Source organism: Cannabis sativa, chromosome 8 (genome assembly GCF_029168945.1).
Source record: "Cannabis sativa cultivar Pink pepper isolate KNU-18-1 chromosome 8, ASM2916894v1, whole genome shotgun sequence".
Taxonomy (NCBI): Eukaryota; Viridiplantae; Streptophyta; class Magnoliopsida; order Rosales; family Cannabaceae; genus Cannabis; species Cannabis sativa.
The window spans coordinates 49,874,526-49,895,499 of NC_083608.1; the positions used below are offsets into that span (position 1 = coordinate 49,874,526).

At 28.1% G+C, this 20,974-nt stretch overlaps 3 protein-coding genes across 3 annotated transcripts; 2 read left to right on the forward strand and 1 right to left on the reverse strand.

Moving 5' to 3' along the window:
- Positions 1 to 2,156: 2,156 nt before the first annotated feature.
- On the forward strand, positions 2,157 to 3,630 carry LOC115701379 (casparian strip membrane protein 5). Its single transcript, XM_030629160.2, has 3 exons — positions 2,157 to 2,456; positions 2,775 to 2,898; positions 3,152 to 3,630. Exons 1-3 carry the CDS (start codon positions 2,221 to 2,223, stop codon positions 3,365 to 3,367), a joined length of 576 nt encoding a protein of 191 aa, XP_030485020.1. The 5' UTR covers positions 2,157 to 2,220; the 3' UTR covers positions 3,368 to 3,630.
- Positions 3,631 to 5,115: 1,485 nt separating this feature from the next.
- Positions 5,116 to 7,072, reverse strand: LOC115698905 (pentatricopeptide repeat-containing protein At5g15300). Its single transcript, XM_030626104.2, has one exon. It carries the CDS (start codon positions 6,847 to 6,849, stop codon positions 5,191 to 5,193), a length of 1,659 nt encoding a protein of 552 aa, XP_030481964.2. The 5' UTR covers positions 6,850 to 7,072; the 3' UTR covers positions 5,116 to 5,190.
- Positions 7,073 to 17,066: 9,994 nt separating this feature from the next.
- Positions 17,067 to 18,926, forward strand: LOC115701489 (NAC domain-containing protein 100). The gene is made up of 3 exons (XM_030629301.2): positions 17,067 to 17,581; positions 17,696 to 17,973; positions 18,076 to 18,926. The coding sequence occupies exons 1-3, from the start codon at positions 17,392 to 17,394 to the stop codon at positions 18,637 to 18,639; spliced, it is 1,032 nt and encodes a 343-aa protein (XP_030485161.2). The 5' UTR covers positions 17,067 to 17,391; the 3' UTR covers positions 18,640 to 18,926.
- The last annotated feature ends 2,048 nt before the right edge of the window (positions 18,927 to 20,974 follow it).

The following is a 20,974-nucleotide window of genomic DNA, read 5'->3' on the forward strand; positions in this document are numbered from 1 at the left end:
TCTCTATGCTTAGTAACACCTTGTGGACCTTCTCCTAAATAATAAGGAGATCTTTCATCCTCAGCTAGAGAGAAATTATCGTTGCCTCTGAACTTCTTAAATTCTAATTTTTTGGCTCTTCATTTTTCTTCAGTCTCACCAACCTTTGTACTAGCTAGGTGATTCTCAAGAAAGACTGTGTTTATATATCGCAATCCTTTCAAGAAAGGATAGGCCTAGATAGTCTCCTAGACAAAATTACTCTTATAAGTGAGTTCCCAAGAAAGACATGAAGAGTCACATGCGGAATAGAGCTCCGACCTCGACGTTTTGATACCAATTGTCGGGAATTCAGGACAATATTCCAATTCCCCTTCTGGATCAATATTTGTGGGAATATACAACAGAGACTCTAAAATTTTTTTATGATGTGAAAGATCAGTCACAGTTGCAGTCACATAACATATTCAAAATTTTCGAATATTTTCCAACATAAATAGTCCTTTAAGAATAATAATTAAAAAACTAAATGCACGCCAAAAAATTCTCTTGTGGCAAATAAAAACTACAGTAAATCTTCCACTATAACAACATTAAGGAGTACACAATCCAACACTCTTAAGTTTTGACAAATACTTAAGGAATACACTCAAAACTCTCACTCGCTAGTATGGCAATCTCATCATCTCTCTACAAATATTTCTCACAATTTTGTAAGAATTATCTTTTTCTTTTATATTTCTCTCACTAAGAGATACTTTCTTTCTATTTTTTTTCCTCAAGTGCTTCACTCTTCACTTTTGGAATAGATTGTGATGGGGTGAGCAAAGGAAAGGGATGTAGTTCTTTTAGTATAAGCTTCCTTGGATGTATGAACAAGACACAAAAAATCGACTCTACATGCATAATCAAATATGTCCATATGCTTCAAGTCAAAAATTACCGTCATAGTTTTCACTTCATTCGTATTAACAATAATGTTCTAGGACTGGGGTTTAGGATTTGGGTCTAAGTTTGAGTCCGAAACTGAAGTTGGAGTTAGGATCGAAGTTGAATTTATGGTAAAATAATTAATTTTAGACAACCAATTAATACAAGTCAAGTCAATACTAAAAGTAATATTATATTAAATAATACAATTCAATAAACCTAACACAATACAATGCAATATACTAAACAAGCCCTTAAAAAGTAGTGAAAGAAAAAACCAAAGTCCCTTGTGATGCATGCAAAATGGGCGATGATCATAAACATCAGCTAAATAATAAAAAGTGGACTTAGAACCCGATGATGAAATCAGTCTAAACATATATATAAAATGGTAATTACATCATTACTTGAAAAATAAAATCACCACAAATTAGGTATAAATTAACCAACGAAAACGTTTTGTTAATTACATTATCAAATGTTGACTAGACATATATGATTTAAGTGTTTAAGGTTAATGGATGAACTTGAAATTAAGTAGTAAAGAATTAACATTAATAGTACTGAGGTTATAAATTCAATACGCATTAATTAATTGATTAAAAATAAAGAAGAAAAATATAAGTGGATCGGTTTATATAGATATCTTGAATATCTTGCTATACATACCAACTCAAACCTTGAAAAAATTCAAATTGTCAAACTTTACTGCCACTGAAGTGAGGCCCATATATATACTAACTACCCCATTTGCCCAAATTTCTTTCTTGAAGAGTGTAAACTATATGAATATTATGAAGTTTGATATCTTATCTCAAGATCCCTAGGTAGATATATAATTAAGAACATTATCATTCTATTAATTGAGATTTGTTTTCCACTACTAATACATAAGCTTCATTATTTGTGGAGTTGGCATGGAATGACAATTGTCATCATCATTACACCTAGATCATATAGTTTGGATATTAGAATATTCTTTTCCCCATTATATTGGTTTGGAATATTCATGAATATATATATGCAAAAGCAAGTATGATGAGCAGGTAGTAAAATTAATAATAAAACGTCACAAAATTAGGATAAGCTAGCTTTTAGGTCATGTATTATCATTTCATCAAGAATTTAGGTCATGACGATCGATGCATTAATTATATAATATTATCTATATATGTTTGTGAACTAGTCAATGCAAAATAATATATAAATACCCCTCATTAGTAATATATATATATATATATATATATATATAGTACTACTACTACTTCTAATTAATCAATCAAAACTTAAGAAAATTAAGGGTCATTATATATGATGATGAGCAAAGAAAATGTTGTGGAACTTGGTTATGAAGAAGGGAAGAGTAGTAGTAATAGTAAGTCATTTTCAAGAAGAGGAATATCAATGTTGGACTTTGTTCTAAGGCTTATTGGAATTGTTGGTACCATGGCAAGTGCAATTGCCATGGCAACAACCGATGAAACTCTTCCTTTCGCTACTCGTTTCGTTCGCTTTAAGGCTAATTACGACGACCTTCCAACTTTTACGTACGTTTTCTTACTCTTAAATATATTCTTCTTATTATTTTTTGGAAAAATGTTAAGATGCACTATAAAATATTTTTATATGACAAACTGTTATTGATGCATTTGAGTAAATTTTAAGTCTTAATTTAATAAATAATATTGAAAACTGTTAGTTAATTATTAAGGATCATATTAGTGTGGTATTTTTTTTTAATAAATCATATCAATATAGAGTTGAACAACTTAAAATGCCAAGATGTTTTTTTTTTTTTTGAGTATTAATTAATTGATGCATTATTATTATGTGACCTAATAATAATAAATTGATGAATTGAATAGGTTGTTCGTTGTTGTGAATGGCGTTGTGGGTGGCTATCTGGTTGTTTCTCTATCTCTTTCTATCCTACACATAGTACGAAGCACCCCACAAAAGAGTAGAATACTTTTGATCATCTTCGACACGGTACACGTCATCTTGTAACTACTTAGCGGGATTTTTTAAAAGTTATTATTTAAAATTATATGAGTTTCAATACTTAATTATATTAACAAGTAGGATAGTATTTGGGCATCGGATACTTAACACCTTCTAGATGAATGGAATGCCTATAACTATAATAACTATAATGTAGACCGCGGTATAAAAAAATTGAATTATAATTTTTTATATGTCAATAACATAGATGATCATAACTGATAGTTTGCGGTTTTTATAGGTAATGCTTGGTTTTTTAACTGCGGGAGCATCAGCATCCGCAGCTATAGTCTATTTAGCACACCAAGGAAACACCACGGCGAACTGGTTTGCGATATGCCAACAATTCAACTCCTTCTGCGGGCGCATCTCCGGTTCTCTCATCGGATCTTTTGTTGGCGTTGCTGTTTTCATACTCATAATTTTGCTCTCCGCCGTGGCTCTTGCGCGCAGCTAGATCACATAATTGACTCATAGTAATGTCACCCTCGTTTGTGTGTGCTTGTGTTACTTACTATATATTATTTAGTTAATTTGGTAAATTCATTATGAGTTTAAATTTTGTGGATGATATTATTCATCATGATCACTAGTAGTTTTTTCTCTCTATACATATATCATGTTGTGTGATTGGCTCCATTAAATTTACTACTTTTATGTATTTTCTTAATTTATCTTTTGTTGTGATATGAATGAAGTATATATGTTTTTCATGTTCAAGATGATATTCGGTGTTAGGAATATTAGTGTTAATAGCGATATTAATATCTAAAGTTTTGAATTTGTAAGTAACATAAACTTAATATTTTTTTTAGCGGCATAAGTACTTAATATTTGTAAAATTATAATTTTTTTTTTTCTAATTTCGTCAGTACAAATTCTATTTTGAATTCATTAAAAGAAGATTGGAAGTAACTGTTACTGATGTTTCCAGCCAAATCCAATAATTTGAAATCTACCAATTTGAGTTTTATATGTGCCCTGTTTCAAACAATAATAAAATTTGTACTAATGAAACTGAAAAAAAAAATTACAATTGTACAAACATTATCCTACTTACCAACTCAAAACCCTAGGTAATTATACTACTATTTTATCCAACAAATTATCAACTTATTCACAATTATATACCATGTTAATATGTTATTATGGTATATGACATATGTATTAATACATTAAAAAAATGTAAACATTTATGTATTTATAAATATTTTTGTACTTTTTTTTTGAAAGAATATTTTCGTACTTTAAACAATCTCAACCATGTAATAAGGAATCTTACCAAATAGAGATACTGCCAAAACCAAAAGAGCTAAATAACAGAGCAAGAGGCAATGAGCAATGAGCATAGAGAAAATAATACAATAAAACAAAATTATATAATATTACACTAAAAAGGACCTTAACTTTTTGCCATGTTGGTCTAATTATATCCATAATCTTTGTTTGAGTTGGCTAATATGAATGAAGAAACAAACTATTAATTAAAGAAAGCACAAAAGATTCCCACCAGCTTAAGTTCTATGATGTTATCATTTGTGATTCCTAATATATATTATAATTCCATCATATTCTAATTAAATTTGAATGGTTCCTTCCCTTAATTAATAACAATTGGTTTACTTTACCTATATGCTTTCAAAGTCAAGTTAGAATGATACAATGCCTTTCAATACTAGTATGGGAGATCAGTTTAATTGAGACCACCAATTTTAGAATAATTATGAAAATAGAAAATACTTTTTCAAAATATATATTTATCAATTAATTGGTAAAAATACTATTTTAGATTTTGTATTTTGCAAAAGTTATTGATTGGACCATCAGTTTTGTTAAATAACAATTCAAATCCTGTATTTTTTTAAAATAGTACAAAATAGACACTCAGTTGAATTTTCGTCAAATTAAAACTTTTTAATAACTTGACTTGAATGTATTATTAGCAGACTCATTACATTTTTTGTATCTGTTTGTGCTAGATACTGGCTTTAGGTTAGTTATGATGAAATTTTTTTTTACAGAAAATTGAGTTCAGAATCTATTTTGTACTATTTTAAAAAATAAAAAATTTAAATTATCATTTAACAAAATAAATGGTATAATTAATTACTTTACAAAACATATAATCTAAAATGATATTTATCCTAATTAATTCATTTGTTGCAAATTAGCTTGAGCCTTACATACAAAAACCACTGCAACATGTTGAGAAAGCTAATATATTTATAAATTGCTTCTCAAGTAAACGATTTTGTTACATCTACAAATGTTTTAATTGACTTAACTAACATCCTTGCCTTCTAATATATTTATAGATTTGTTAACTTTTGAATCAAACAAAAATTGGTTAACAAACATGTTATTATTGGATTCAATTAGACTAAAGCCAGCCTCTTTCATCAGACCATTGTCATCCATCGACTTCCTCACCTTTTCAGCCCCACTCCACTCTCCATGTGAAGCAAATATGTTAGAAAGAAGAACATAATCACCGCTCTCATTCGTTTTCATTCGAAGCAGTTGCTCGTTCGCTCGCTGTCCAAGCTCAACATCGCCATGAATTCGACAAGCTCCAAGAAGTGTCCTCCACACAATGGCATTAGGATCAATAGCCATTGTCTCTACAAACTCAAACGCTTCATTTAACAGCCCAGCACGGCCTAGAATGTCAACCATACAGCCATAGTGTTTTATATTCGGCTCAATCTTGTATTCACTTCTCATGAGATTGAAATACCTCTTACCTTCTTCAACATTCCCAGCATGGCTACAAGCAACCAAAACACCAACAAAAGTGATTTCATTTGGCTTAATTTTACTCCTCAACATGTCTTGAAACAGAGTAATTGATTCCTCAGCATGGCCATGGAAAGCCAATCCTCCTATAGCTGAATTCCAAGTTGAAACATCTTTGTTCATCATCCCATCAAAAACTTCAAGTGCCCTTTGGATATTCCCACACTTTGCATACATATCAATTAGTGAATTTCCTAGTAGAATGCTTAAATTTCTTGAACCCTTCTCCAAAATTGAGCTGTGTATCTTTTGGCCAATTTCTAAGTCTCCTTGACCAGTACAAGCAGACAAGAGACTCAGCATTGTCACTTCATCAGGCTGTTCCCCAACATTTCTCATTTCTTCAAACATCTCTAACGCTTTCGTGTTAGAACCACAGCTTACATACCCTGCAATTACTGCATTCCAAGTCACAACATCCCTTCTAGGAACCTCATCGAAAAGTTTCCTTGCACACTCCATTTCACCTTGCTTTGCATACCCAGTAATCATCACATTCCAAGAAACCAAATCTCTTTCAGGCATTCGATCAAAAAGCTTTCTAGCAATACCAAGATTGCCTCGTCTAGCATACCCTGCAGTCAAAGCCGACCACGCTACAACATCTGTCTTCGTCTCCTCAGATTGATCGAAAAGTGCAGCTGCAACACTCAAATCCCCACAATTTGCATGAAAATGAATAAGGGCATTCCTCACAAACTTGTTGGATTCAAACCCGAACTTCACAACCTTCCCATGAATCCCAAAACCCATCTTTGCCCAACAAAGCTTAGTACAAGCCTTGAAGAGATAAGGAAACGTGAAACAATCAGGTTTGAAATATTGGCTTTCCATCTGATTATATAAGGAAATAGCATTAAAGGGATTACCACTCCTAGCTGAGCCTCTAATAATGGTGTTCCACATAAATGTGTCTGGTTGGGTAATAAAAGCAAACACTTGGTGGGCATAGTCAATGGTGCATGAAATGGTGACAGCAGAGGCGAAAATGAATTCTCTGAGAGCAGAAGCATTTGAATTGAAGCCATTGACAAGCATGGAAGCGTGGATTTGTTTGAGGAGTCTGACATTTGTACATCTCTGCCAAAGATCGGAGCTCTTGTGACGATGAATGCTCCTGTCGTTTGTTACGTTTCTGAGCATTTAGACGATGTCGTTTTAACGTTATTCTTTCCAATCAACTCCTACCTCATAAAATACTAAATTAACAAAAAAATTGGGAAGTCTAAATATGTTATTATTATATAGAGGAGCTGTCGTTTGTTGTTAGTTTCACAACGACATGTCGTACTCTTTATAGAGGAGCATTATCCACTAGTGCGGATCGAGCTTTTTGACACGACACGAAACTGTCACGAGCACGACCCGACATGAAGAAATATGAGCTTGAGCGTGACCAACACAATGCTGCAAATTGATACGAGATAACACGAAAAAAGTAAACTTAGACACGATACGATATGATACATCTAAAGGTACGATACGTTAAAAATTTTTATAATATAAAAACAATTCAAGCTGAAAAAAATAACATATAATTTAGTAATTAACTTACTTATTATTAAAAAAAAATAAAGTTTTAATTTGAGCTTATACAAAAAATCTAAGTAACCTATTTATCAAAAATAAGTTGATCCTGCTCTATTTTGAACTTTCAACCTCTTAGTTGTTAAACTAATCAAATTACCACTAAGCTACCACACATATTTAGTATTAAAAGTATTATTATTTATTTTATTTAATTATATTTTAATATTTTCGAAATAGGAGCCTAAGCGGTTGGGGGCCTAAGATGGTCGCCTCTTTCGTCTCACCTCAGGACCGGCCCTAATAAAACACGACATGAAGATGAATTTACAGGCCATGCCAGACTACTTTTAAAATATTAGCACGATACGATGTATATTATTGTAAATTTTTTAACATATAGTCCGAGCTAACCTCGACCCACACTTATTTACAACTATTTTATCAACTAACAACAAAATAGTAATTAATAGAGCATACATAATTCGAAAATAAAAGAAAAAAAACATGAAAATTATAGTTGAATCGAATGTGAAAACTTATGAAAATAACATCTCATCTAAGAAACAAGCACTCTCCTTTTAAAACTTGTCTTATCTCATCTTGTATTTAACCCATTTACTAGTGTCAATGTGTACTGTCTACTATTCGATTAGGAATCCCATAAGGCCTCACACCACTACCCATCAATCACTATACAATTAAAGCTCATTACTAAACCTTATTTCAAATGAGATTTACACAACCATAATAACATAACATAGATTTTGTGTGTAAATTCTTGAGTGAAAGTGTTTAGCTCAACAAAGTTTAAATTAAACATTGACTCGCGACCATGAAATTTAGTGTTATAAAAAAAATATTTTTAAGCCCAAAGAAAAATATAGTATTTTTTAAAATTAAAAAAAAAAATTACTTTATATACTATTTTTTAATTTTTTTTTTTAATTTATAGTTTGGGTTTCCAAAGTGGTTGCAGTGCTAGTTGCAATAAGGGTTTCTATACGATTTTTTGTTGCAATTTAGGTTGCAGCACTAGTTGCAATATGAGTTTTTATGTATAATTCCGTAAAAATGTAAAAAAAAAAAAACTAATTTGAAGTGTAAAAATGAAAAACTCCTAAAAAAATATTTTTTTAAAAAAGGAATAATTTTTTTGGTGACCCTAAGGTAGGTAGGCTCTAAGCACAGGCTTAGTACCTTTTATAGGTGACACATATTGATTAGTTATATTCCCTAATAGTTATTGTCATAAGTTATATGAGATTAAAAACTTAATTACAATAGCCAAAGGCAATAACCAAAATAACAGTCAAACTAACTAAATAATTGAAGTAACAAAGATGAAAAATAAACTAACTAAAATAACAGAATTAGTTAGGTTCATTAACACAACGTTTTGAACGTTGTTTGCTTGATCGGTTCCAGCTCTCATCATGTAACACCTAATTCACCTTAATTAATTCTATGAGCACTCATTAAAGACCTCTTAATAGTCATGGGAGTTTGTGATTTGAATTTCAAATAATCCTAAACACTATAAAAATAAGAGAAATGCTAAAAGGTACCAATGGTGCCTAACACCCTCCTATGTGTCAGTATCGTTATTGGTCCAACTAAGAATTGGGTCCCACATAGTTTAATATAATAGATTTTAGAGAGTATCGCTAGCCAATCGCAACATGACATGTCGAGAAGGTGCTAGGCACCATTGGTGTCTAATAGCAATGCTCTAAAAATAAGTGTTTATGTGCTGATTTTACACCCTAGCACCACTTAGAGGTGTTGTTTGTGATTAGTTAGCGATATTTTATAAAAATTATTATGTTTATATGAGATCTGAAATTTTACAGGATATCTTAAATAGCTATAATTTACATGACCATAAGAAAAAATTTGACTATAAAATTATTTCGGATACTAAATTAGATAGAGATATATCGATACATTCCTTTTAAAAAGTTATCAATTGGACCCTCTGTTTTGTTAAATAACAAAATAGACCCTGTATTTTCTAATATAGTACAAATAGGACCCTGAATTGATTTTTTTGTCAAAATAAAATTTAATTATAATCCGATCTAAAAGTGTTACGACAAAATTGTTTACATTTTCTGTATATTAGGAATTGTTTTCAAGTTGATTATATTAAAAAAAATGTCAAAAATTAAGGTCAGGTCCTATTTTTACTATTTTGGAAAATACACGGTCTATTTTATCATTTAACAAAACACAAGGTCCAATGAGTAACTTTTGCAAAATACAATTTACCCTTATTTATTAATACACGTGTGTTTATTTTTTAACTTCCCAAATTACATCACTTATTTTGTGCAGGTTGAGTTTTTCTCAAATGAGTTTTATCATCTCTTCCCTAGCTCGGTGGATCGTTTAATTTTGGCCGATTGTTATGTCTTATTTAATGAATTTCAAAAATAAAAACAAATTTCAATTGAAATTTGAGTAAGACTTTTTTTTTTTATTGGTTGTTATAGAATAAACCAACCAGGATCTACTTTTTCTCTCTCTCCTAATTAAAGTCTCATATTACACATACACATTATACAGTTCGTTACAACTTCCAACTTGTGATTTTTTTAAATTTTCATTTTTTATTTTTCTAATTAATTTTTTGGACTATAGTATATCCAACCCATATTTATATATATAATATTTGTGAGAGAACAAAATTAATTTATATTTTACTAATTCTCAGCAGCCACAGAGATACAGTACCAAGGACTAGAACATATATAATACAAAATTAATCATTTCAAATTATCTCTCATATTAATTAATACAAATTTTTTTAATTTATTATCTCCACGAGTGTATTCATTCCATTAATTTATTATTTCAACTACAGATATATTAAAATATATACTTTATCTTATCTGTTCACACACATATATATAAATATATCTATATATGTATGATTGATTCGTTTATTTTAGCAGAAAAATATAATAAGTAGGGTATAGATATAAGTATATATTTTATTAGAGAAGAAGTCTGAATTTTTTGATAGAAATATGCAAGCTGATAGTATTTTAAAACCCAATAATTTATAGATGAAATTATTTTATTTCATTTGGAAAATGAAATTATTATTTGATCATTTTATGTATAATAAATATTAAGTTTGGAAAAATGATATTAATTATTAAACAATTATAAAATGCATGAGATTATTATTATTAATTTGAGTTTTACATAAGTTGTTGTGTCCTCGATTGGGGTACAATTCTATCACAATTTTCTTTAATTGTTTCCACTTTGTTCGTATTATCAATAGAAAATAAAAGTGTCCGATTAATTTTTTGATATAATAGTTCAACATATTTTACATGATATTTTTTCTCTTCTATTTCTCTTACTTTGTGAAATGGTTTAAAATACTATGATTCATTCTCTTGCTTATTTGGCTTTATCGATCTCAGATTAGTAGTCTGATTTAATATCGTCTTATCTCTAATTCTGAACTATTTTCATATTAATCTTTACTTGAAATTTTTTACCTTCTAACAAATTGAGTTTTAGAAAATCAAAATGTCTTATATATAATAAGAACATTGTTATTAGGTACCAATAATGCTTAATAAATAGCTAACATCTTTTATAAGTAAAATACGATAAAAAATTATTATCATAATTTAAACAGAATATTTAATTACATTTATATAACACACTAACAAATACCTTTTACCATTTCTCATCCAATAATTAATCTAAATTCAATTCAAAAAGTGGTTGAGTCAAATTCTTTTGTAGCTAAAACTTTTGGACAGTCTAGTTCCCCACGCAATTGTATGTTAACTTACAAAACTAGCTCCTCTCATATACAAAAACTATTAATATATTATTAATTAATTAATAATAAAATATAATTTATTTTTATTCTTTCCTTAAAATAATTGATCGTGATCAATTTGAACAAGTGAAAACACTACATTATTCTTCTTCTTCTTAATTATTATTAATAAAAATTAATTATTTGGCCTCAACTTTGCCAAACAAAGCTTTTTGTTGCTTCGTGTTCTTAAGCATATCCTAAAACCCATTTTAAATATTATTATCAGTTTACCACTTTGTGATCTTCTTTTCGAAACCCCAATGCACCTAATTAAAATAAAGTCAAAATTAAAGGCTTACCCATTTAATTTCCTGTTCTTTCTTTGGGTTCAATGGATAACTGTTTATGACTTTATTAATATATATTATTGGAAATTAATCATTGACGTTAGGCACTATGTATAGCCTTAAAACAGTACGTACTACAAATATATATTTATTTTTTCCATTCAGAAAATACATTGGTAAAAAATAGGATTATTATATACATACAACTTAATAAATAAAAGGTACAAACATAACAAAAAAATAAATAAATAAATAAATTAGTAATCTTGAAACACACATTTTGGTTTGAGATTAAGGAAATTATTAATTAATATAAAAATGTTTCTTGTTAGTTACATTTTATATTTGGGAGATATATATGGAATGGAATATTCTAAAAACCTAATAATTAAGCTTTGAAGCAAAGATATTATTATTACGTGTAAAATATGATTCTAATTAATTAGTTCAGTTGTGAACTTTGTGAACAATATCTCATAGTTCATACCATGAATAGAAAATTGAAACGATCGATTAGTGAATTGAAGTGAAAATATTTCTAAGATGATCATGATCCTAATAATTTGTCACCATATGATGATTTTGAATTATTATTAATACAAAACTAAACTAGAGTGGAGTACTCTTATTCGGTCAACAAAATTATAATTAATATCATTGAATAACTTTACACATTAATAATTATGAACAAGTCGAAAAACTTACACCATTCTTTTTCAATCGCAATAATTAATTGTTCCAAATACCAATTATATAATTTGAATATATATATATATGCTCTAGAGCAATACAACTGTGTTTTATAACTATATATTTGCTAAAAAAGAAATAATTAGCCTTTTTCTTTAATTATCTTTTTCTTTCTCCTATCAAATTTATAAATTGTTGGTTACATTTTTTTTTGTCTTAGTTAAATTGTTGATTTAAATATATATATATTAAAGTTTAGAGGCACGATTTAATATATGGATAATTGATGCGTTAGTAAAATTAAACACTATTTGACAGAAGTCTTTTAAATTTATATAACAATTTTAATAGTTCAGATGAGATTCTTAACGACTTGAAAAATCGAAATAAGCATATACTATACATATCAAAATTTTATGAACAAAAATACTAATTAGCATTGGATATGTGATTAACTAGGACGTTTGATAACAAACAAGCTCCGGTGGCGTCTCCTCCCTTGTTGTCGGAAGGCAGTTGACATCCCTTATGGGGGACAGTGTCTTGGACAGCCCCTCTTTAGGTGGTCCCAAAATAGAAACTTTTCCAACCGCTTGATTATCTCAAAGTCAATACAGATGCCGCTATCAATTCTTTGGGCAATTATAATGGCTTGGGTATGGTGATTCGTAATTAATTAGAAATAGCTTTAGCTTCAACAAGTTGGCATTTGGATGACTGTTTTGTTCCTAAAGTGGCTTAAGCTTTGGCTATTCGCAACGTGTTGATTCAGTGCATCTCCTTTGGATGTAGAATTATTATTGTTGAGTTTGATTATTATTTGAATATTGTGCTTAAACTGAAAAATAATACTTCTCTTATTACTTCTTTGATTCTAGTTTTAGATGATATTATTGGTCTTGGTAATAGATATTAATTTTGTGTTTTGTAATAGATCTTATAACAGTTATAACAGTGTTGCTTATACTTTGGTCAAACTTGATTTCACAGTTAGAAAAAGTATAATTTAGTGGTTAGAGAATCTTACTTGTATTCAGAACTTATTATTAGAAGATATGTTGTACCTTAATAGACTTTTTGTTGCTTTTAGTGTTTAGTTGTTGAGACTTTTTATTAAAAAAAAAATACTAATTAACCTCTATTTGAATAATAATAATTAATAATTAAAAAAAACCCTCGAATCATAGCCTAACTTCTTCTAATCCAAAATTTGATCTCATATTCAAGAGTCAAACATGTCACATCTTTACTTTGTTGGGGTTTTCCACGAACCCTGTTTAGCCACGTGTCCAGCCCTCAGATAGAGGTCGTGTCGGAACAGGGGAAGCAGGGCCCACTAGTCTCGGCTCTAGCAAATTGGGTTTTGGGGTTCACTGGTCAAACTCAAACTAAAAAAAGAGTTAGGTGCGACTTATTTCATTACACCAATAGGAAGTGGCCACGTGGAAATATATGTGTGGCTCATCGTATGAGATAATGAGAGTGGCGGCACTGTCTTTCTACATTTTAATCTCTGATCTTAGGTGGCAGATGGCATACCTTAAAAGTGAGATTGAATATGGACCGTTGGATGAGAGAGGTTGCCTGGACGATTAAAATTCCTAAAAACAGGTGTGATTGACACGTGTGAAAACGAGTGATGAAAGTGTTTCCTGATAGGGAAAGAATCACTTTTGGGATTGTTGAGCTCAATTAAGAATTAAGATAAAAAAAAAATAATAAAAAAAAACTTAATTATTGGGCTGAGAAAAACAAATGGGCACCCAAAATGAGCTATATCATTATTTCAATAATATCACTATTCTCCTGCCCAAATGACTAACTTACCCTTTCTTGTCTTTTTCTCAACATTAGAAAATTATGGTTATTAGCTATGACCCCTAATGATTTGTAACACCATATACTATACCCAACCTCAGAAATAAAAAATAGAACAAAATAAAAATTATCATTGAGTCTAGTGGAGTTATTTATGGTAAAAATAAATTTATACTATGTTGATCCATTGTCATGATATTGGAGTTATTACAAAAATTTAGAACCGTTATTACAATGTAATAGGGTGTGGTATTTGTCTGTCTTTGTTTCATATTCACACTATATAATGTGACTAAACTAACAGGAAAAATATATATCAATTTCACTAAAAAAATAAAAAAAAAAAAAATCCTTAAATTATAGTTTCTGAGCAATAGCATTTAGGGTGTGGTGTTTGTGGGTCTTGATCTTTATAATATAATAAGTGTTCGAGACAGAAATATTAGATTATTTTATCCTGAAAAAGAAGAAGCTGGTAATCTGCTTGCAGACAGTGGCGGAACCAACTCACTTACTTAAGGGGATAATATAAAAGGGGTTTTGATGAAATACAAAAATTTTATGAGGACAAAAATGGAAAAAAAAATATGGGGACAAAAGTAAAAATAATCAAAACTTTTTATACAAAATATAATTTATAATAAATTGAGTGGGGTCATGTGCCCTCATATGACCCTTCATGTGGTTCGCAGGGTAAGACGTGGGCTAAAGCGGGCTATACCTGCGTCTAAGGCCCACTCAACCTAAAAACCTTATAATTATTTTTTATTTTTGAAAAATATAAATAATTTATAGTATTTTTAAAAATACTATATATTTATTTCATCAAGGCCAATAATATTTTTTAATCCTAAAGCCTACAAATTTTTAGGGTCGGCCCTAGTGGCTCGGCCTCGACTTTCACATTCCTAAATATAGTGTCACAAATACTTTAAAGAAAATAATCTAATTTGCGACTCAACTAAGATTTTTATTGGGCAATTAAACTCTTTTTTACTTTATATGCATCAATACTATCTTCGTGTGATATTTGTATCCACATTTTTGTGTATCTCCCACATGACTTATTTGTAATAGACATTGTTCCATTTTAATGATCATTTAATCAATTGATTTGAAAAAAAAGACACTAAAATAAATTAATAAAACCTAGTTCTTTAGTAGATGCCAAGCTGGCTCTAAACCATTGAAGTTTTTGAAGACTGAGATGTTAATTATAATTAAATATTTGCTTAATAACTTTTTCATAACACTAATTCTTAAAACTTTTCAATAAAAAATAATATAGCTTATTAAGTGGATTTAAGAAAGTTCAAAATCCAACTAATTGACTATTTCTCTTTTGAGGAAAAAAGTTAACTTTTTTTCCATGAAGAGAAATTAAATATACTATCTTTTATTTGAACGGATAATATTGGATTATTTATTAATTTATGGTTATCATAAATAAAATAAAAAATGTACATATATACTAACCAAAGACATGGCTAAAAAGTAATTAAACATTATTTATTTTAAATGTTTAATACTAATTAAAAGAAAACCTAAATACAATTGATATACTTTGTATACCAAATATAATTTTACCAAGAAAGGGTCACACCTCATATGTACAATTATATGAAGATATGGTCCAAAAAGACAATATAACATAAGTATTTTTCTAAATTTTGTCTTCTAGTCTAACAAACAAACCTCCCTTACACACACACCCAAGAAAATGTGTTTTATTTTTTAGTTTTAAGATTAATCACTAACCAATTATAACATGCTTATTTAATACAATATTTTTGTTAATATTATTATTATGATTAGTATAAATACAATTTCAAAAGATGTGTTTTGTAAAAATAATTGATCTCTTTTTTTTTTACAAAATATTAAATTGAACACTATATTTTCTAAAATAGTACAAAACAGTCCATTGAACTAATTTTTTGTCAAATAAAACTTAATAATAATAATTTAATTTAAAATTGTTATAATAAAATTAAGTATATTTTCTACATTTGTTCAAACTACATTAATTGTCTTCAAATTAGTTATATAAAAAAAATTATTAAAAAATATCAAGTCTTATTTTTTATTTAACAAAATAAAAAATTTAATAATTTAAATAATATTAACTTTAATATTAGAGCTAACCAAATTTTATTGTTCACTCAAAAGAGAAAAAAAAAAAAAAACAAACAGCTCAGCTCATCTTATTCTTGAGTGGATGACATGTTGGGTATGGGTCAATTTGGCAAGATTGAAATAATTCTTTTTTGCTGATACTTGAAAGATGTGATGTGGGATTTTATTTGTTAATATAAAATAAAAAAAAAAATATTTATGTATTTATACACACGTTTAGACTGTCACACTATAATGGTTTGAAATTTAAAACTGTCTTAATTATAAAAACTTAATCAGTTTCCACTATATTTATGTATTTTATATTAATCTTTATCTTATCCTGTTGTGGTAAATTTTAATTTAAATATGATTTTTTTTCCACAAACAAACAAATTTTATAATAACTTAAGTTAAACCAGAACAACTAACAATGTGACTTTGAATCTGGATTAGTGTATAACTTTTCAGACTTTACCTAATGAATGACCAAAATTTACAGCTAACATTTTAGCTTAAGCTTGAGTAAAATGTATTTGTATTTGTATTAGGTTAATTAATTAATTAGTTTTATTATTAATTACATTAGTTGTTATTAATTAATCAAAGGTGAGTTGTTCCTGGTCCTTATTTACTATTCTATTCTTTTTTTTAAAAGAAAAAGCTAAATAGAATTTTATTGTGAATTTAACATATACTAAATTATATCTCTAAATTTTTTAAGTTGTTAAAATTTTTAAGAGATTGTTGAATTCAAAAATTTATGTTTAATTTTATTTAATTTTACTAACGTGAGAATTGCTCAATTACTAAATTGTGCCTCCAAACTTTGATATTTATTCAATTATACTTCTCTAATTTTGATATATACTAAATTGTACTCTTAAAATTTCATCTATGTTAAAATTTCTTTAGTAAAATTTGATAAAAATCGTTTAATTTAACAATCTTAATAGTTCAAAGCACACCGATACACTTTTTTACATGTGGAGGCAGATTTTTTTTTTTTAATTTTAAAAAATGAAAAAAAAATAATAAAAAGCTGAAAGCATGAAACTGCCAAACGGAGTTACCTTGTGAGCCACGTTTCTAGCCTTAATTTCATTCCAAAAACCTGTATTTAAAGCCCTATGTTTTAAAGAACACACCTTTTTTTTTTTTCTTAACAACATCTTTGAATCTCTCCCTTTTAAAACCTCTTCTCACTTCCTTCATATCTTTCCCTTTCCTTTCTGGGTTCTGTTAAGTCCTTATTGATTTTGAGAAATTTGGTTTATTGATCAATTTTCTGTCTCAAAGTTTTGAACTTTAACGCTTATTTGAGAAAACCCATTTCAGAAATTAGTGAAAAAAGAAAGAAAGGAAGGCTTTTTAGAAAAAGAAAATCAAAGAAAAATGGAAAATAAATCAGGGGTTTGTAAAGAAGATCATGAGTTGATGGAATTACCACCTGGATTTCGATTTCACCCAACTGATGAAGAACTCATATCTCACTACTTATCTCCCAAAGTTCTCAACAATCGATTCTCAGCTAGAGCTATTGGTGAGGTTGATTTGAACAAGTGTGAGCCATGGGATTTGCCTTGTAAGTTGTTTTTGTATTTTTATTTTCCCATGTCTGTTTCTGTTTGGTTCTCAAGAAAAAAAAAACAACTTTTTTCTTTAAAATCTAACCTTTTTTTTCTTTTGTTTAATGAAGGGAGAGCTAAAATGGGTGAAAAAGAATGGTACTTTTTCTGTCAAAGGGATAGAAAATACCCAACTGGTTTAAGAACCAATAGAGCTACAGAAGCAGGGTATTGGAAAGCCACAGGAAAAGATAAAGAAATTTTCAAAGGAAAAACACTTGTTGGGATGAAGAAAACTCTTGTTTTCTACAAAGGAAGAGCCCCAAAAGGAGAAAAATCCAATTGGGTTATGCACGAATATAGATTAGAAGGAAAATACTCTGTTTATAATCTCTCAAGAGAAACTAAGGTAATATTATCAATAATAACACACAATTCAATTCATTTATTTTCTTCAGTTATGGGATTATTTAATTTGTTGTACTAATAAAAATGATTTCTTTTTTGTCAGAATGAGTGGGTGATTTGCAGAATCTTTCAAAAGAGTTGTGGTGGTAAAAAAACTCATATTTCAGGGTTGGTGAGACTAAGCTCTTATGGTTCTTTACTACCTCCATTAATGGAGTCATCTCCTCCATATAACAACGACCCAAGAACCACCACAGTCACTAATACAAGTAGTAACAACAGTACTGCAACTCACGTGACCTGCTTCTCCGATCCAATGGAGGATCAGAAAAGTCAACAACATCAAACCATGAATAACAACAATATTCAAAGCTTCAACAATCATCATCATCATCATCAGAACTCTCTCTTCTCACATAATCAAATCATAATCCAAGAAAGATTTGGGAATTTACAATACCCAGATTCTCTTTTGATGCAAGAAGACTCGATTTTGAGTATGTTGATCGAGAATAATAATAATCAAGCTCCGGAAATGAAACTATGTCGTTCGTCCAAAACAGAGTTTGAACCAGAGTTTCGAATAAACGACAGGTCGTTTGATGAGCAAAACGACCCGTCGTCTTCTGTTGGTCCTGTTGACTTGGACTGTCTCTGGAATTATTGAAGATATATGTGAACAAAAATATTGTTCATTTAAAATTATTACTATGTATAGATTTTATTATTGGGTCCATATAATATTTCTTGGTAAGTTTATTTTTATATATATAGAAAAAAAAATAAGAAAAAAAAAAGATTATTATATGTATAATAGGGAATTAATTAATTAATTCATATATGGTTTAGGTGGTGCGTTTGTAAAATTGGGTTGTATACAAAAGCATTCATAACTTGGAATTTGATTACTATTTATATTAATTAAAAATACTAAGTAAATATTTGCTTTGTCTATATTCATTTTAAATTGTGTTTTATATATTTATATATAAGAGAGTCATCAATAAATGGTGTTTAATTTCTTTGGAATATTTATATACAAGAAAATAATTTTATTTTTGTTAATTCATTCACCCAAAAAAAATAGTAGATTATTTCCAAAAATATATATAAATAAATAAAAAAAAAAATTATGAGTCTCATGAGTTAGGCCACCAACCTATAGAGTTCACAGTGTTTAAAACATAAATAACAAAAGTAGAAGATAATTTTTAATTTCCCCAAAATTTATATTCTATAATTACACTAAAATAAAAGCAAGTTTAAGCTTCACCCTAATATAAAAATGCTTCTATATACATATATACATACACATATACACGTTTATTTGAGTTTCCTACTTTTATAATATAATGTTACAATTTACATACTAGTATTTTAAAAGACGTATAATACCATCTCTAGTACAAGAATTTATCCTTATCTCTCTTTTTTATTATTATTATTATTATTGTAAGGAAATTAAATTGATAATTATGAACTTTATAATTTTGGTTAAGAATAATATTCCTATTTAGAAATTAAAGTGTAATAATTACATAGGCAAATTAGATTGCACCACATCGTATCATACAAGATATATAGTTATAGATACTAAATATGTATTCTTTTCTATCCAATATTAGACGGTATTCTATACTAGAAAGATATATAAATCAAGAGAAAGAAAAAACAAATTTGTTTATTATCAAAATATATAAATAAATATCTTTATATTTAGTTCTATTTTTTATTTAAAAAAATATATATAGAATTATGTAAAAATTTTAAAAATATTTTTTATATTTTATTTATAATTTTACAGCTATTAATTTTTTTTTAATAAAAATATTCTTGTAAAATTTTAAAATTATAAAAATACATTTTGCTTGTCAAAAAGTAAGAAAATAACGGAAAAATCAATCTCGCGATATAACTATAAAATAATCAAAAATAATTAAATAAAAAAGTTTAAAGAGAGAGAAATTTTTCCATATTGATGTATTTTTATATTTTTTTTAAAATTTTTGATCTATTATATAAATTTTTCTATAATTAATCTAAATATTTTGTTTAAAAAAATATATAAACATTTCTTTTTTTTTTCCTGATTAATTTCTTAAATATATATTTTACCTAATAAAACCAGCTGTCTCAACTCAATTAATCAAAACCTCTCCTTAATTAATTTCTCCAAGCCTATAATCCAGCAACATAGAGTGACGGTGGCAAAGTCAAAAATTCAACATTAATTATTATTATTATTATTATTATTATAAATAAGCATTTTCTTGCTAATTATATATATTTTATGTTCTTATCTTTTAAACTTTTAAGGTTCATTTCACGTTCCCAATTTTGCAATTTATTTTATTTTATTTTTTATTTCAAAGTCTTCTGCCCAAAAATTACTATTTTTTAAATAGAAATTATTATGTATGGAATGTTTTTCATTTTTCATAAGAAAATCTTGATGTTATAGTCAAAAAAACAGTATTAAGTTTGGAACTATATACCATAGCAAAGGTATGTTAATAATCATAACAGTGCAATTTTTTGTACAGATTAATACTGTGTCATTATTTATTTTTTTGAAGTTACGTAAAATTTCAAACACTTGAACATATATATACATATATAAATATATAAATTTTTTTCTTATTTTTGTTTTGTCATGTGGGCTGTGATAAAAGAAGAAAGTAATACTATTCAATAATAATCAATATATGTCTCCATCACTATAATTTGTACTGATATATTTGAGAGTGTAACCATTCAATAATCCAAAAATATACATATGAATGAACCAATAATTATATATAGTTTTGTATATATCTACAGCATTTAGTTTTGGTGGCTATAATAATTGAGAGACACCATTTATTGTGTCAACTGTAAATTATTGTTGAGAAAAAATAAAATAAAAAACCTTATTCAATGTTTAATAAAAGGTCAAATATATATATTAATTGTTACCAGCTATCATAAACTATAGGTAGAAGGTTTTACCCACTCATATAGCA

Coding starts and splice junctions, on each gene's coding strand:
- LOC115701379 (XM_030629160.2), top strand. CDS start 2,221: ATGATGATGAGCAAAGAAAATGTTGTGGAACTTGGTTATGAAGAAGGG. Junction 2,457..2,774: donor GACGACCTTCCAACTTTTAC/GTACGTTTTCTT, acceptor TGAATTGAATAG/GTTGTTCGTTGTTGTGAATG. Junction 2,899..3,151: donor TTTTGATCATCTTCGACACG/GTACACGTCATC, acceptor CGGTTTTTATAG/GTAATGCTTGGTTTTTTAAC.
- LOC115698905 (XM_030626104.2), bottom strand. CDS start 6,849: ATGCTCAGAAACGTAACAAACGACAGGAGCATTCATCGTCACAAGAGC.
- LOC115701489 (XM_030629301.2), top strand. CDS start 17,392: ATGGAAAATAAATCAGGGGTTTGTAAAGAAGATCATGAGTTGATGGAA. Junction 17,582..17,695: donor TGAGCCATGGGATTTGCCTT/GTAAGTTGTTTT, acceptor TGTTTAATGAAG/GGAGAGCTAAAATGGGTGAA. Junction 17,974..18,075: donor ATCTCTCAAGAGAAACTAAG/GTAATATTATCA, acceptor CTTTTTTGTCAG/AATGAGTGGGTGATTTGCAG.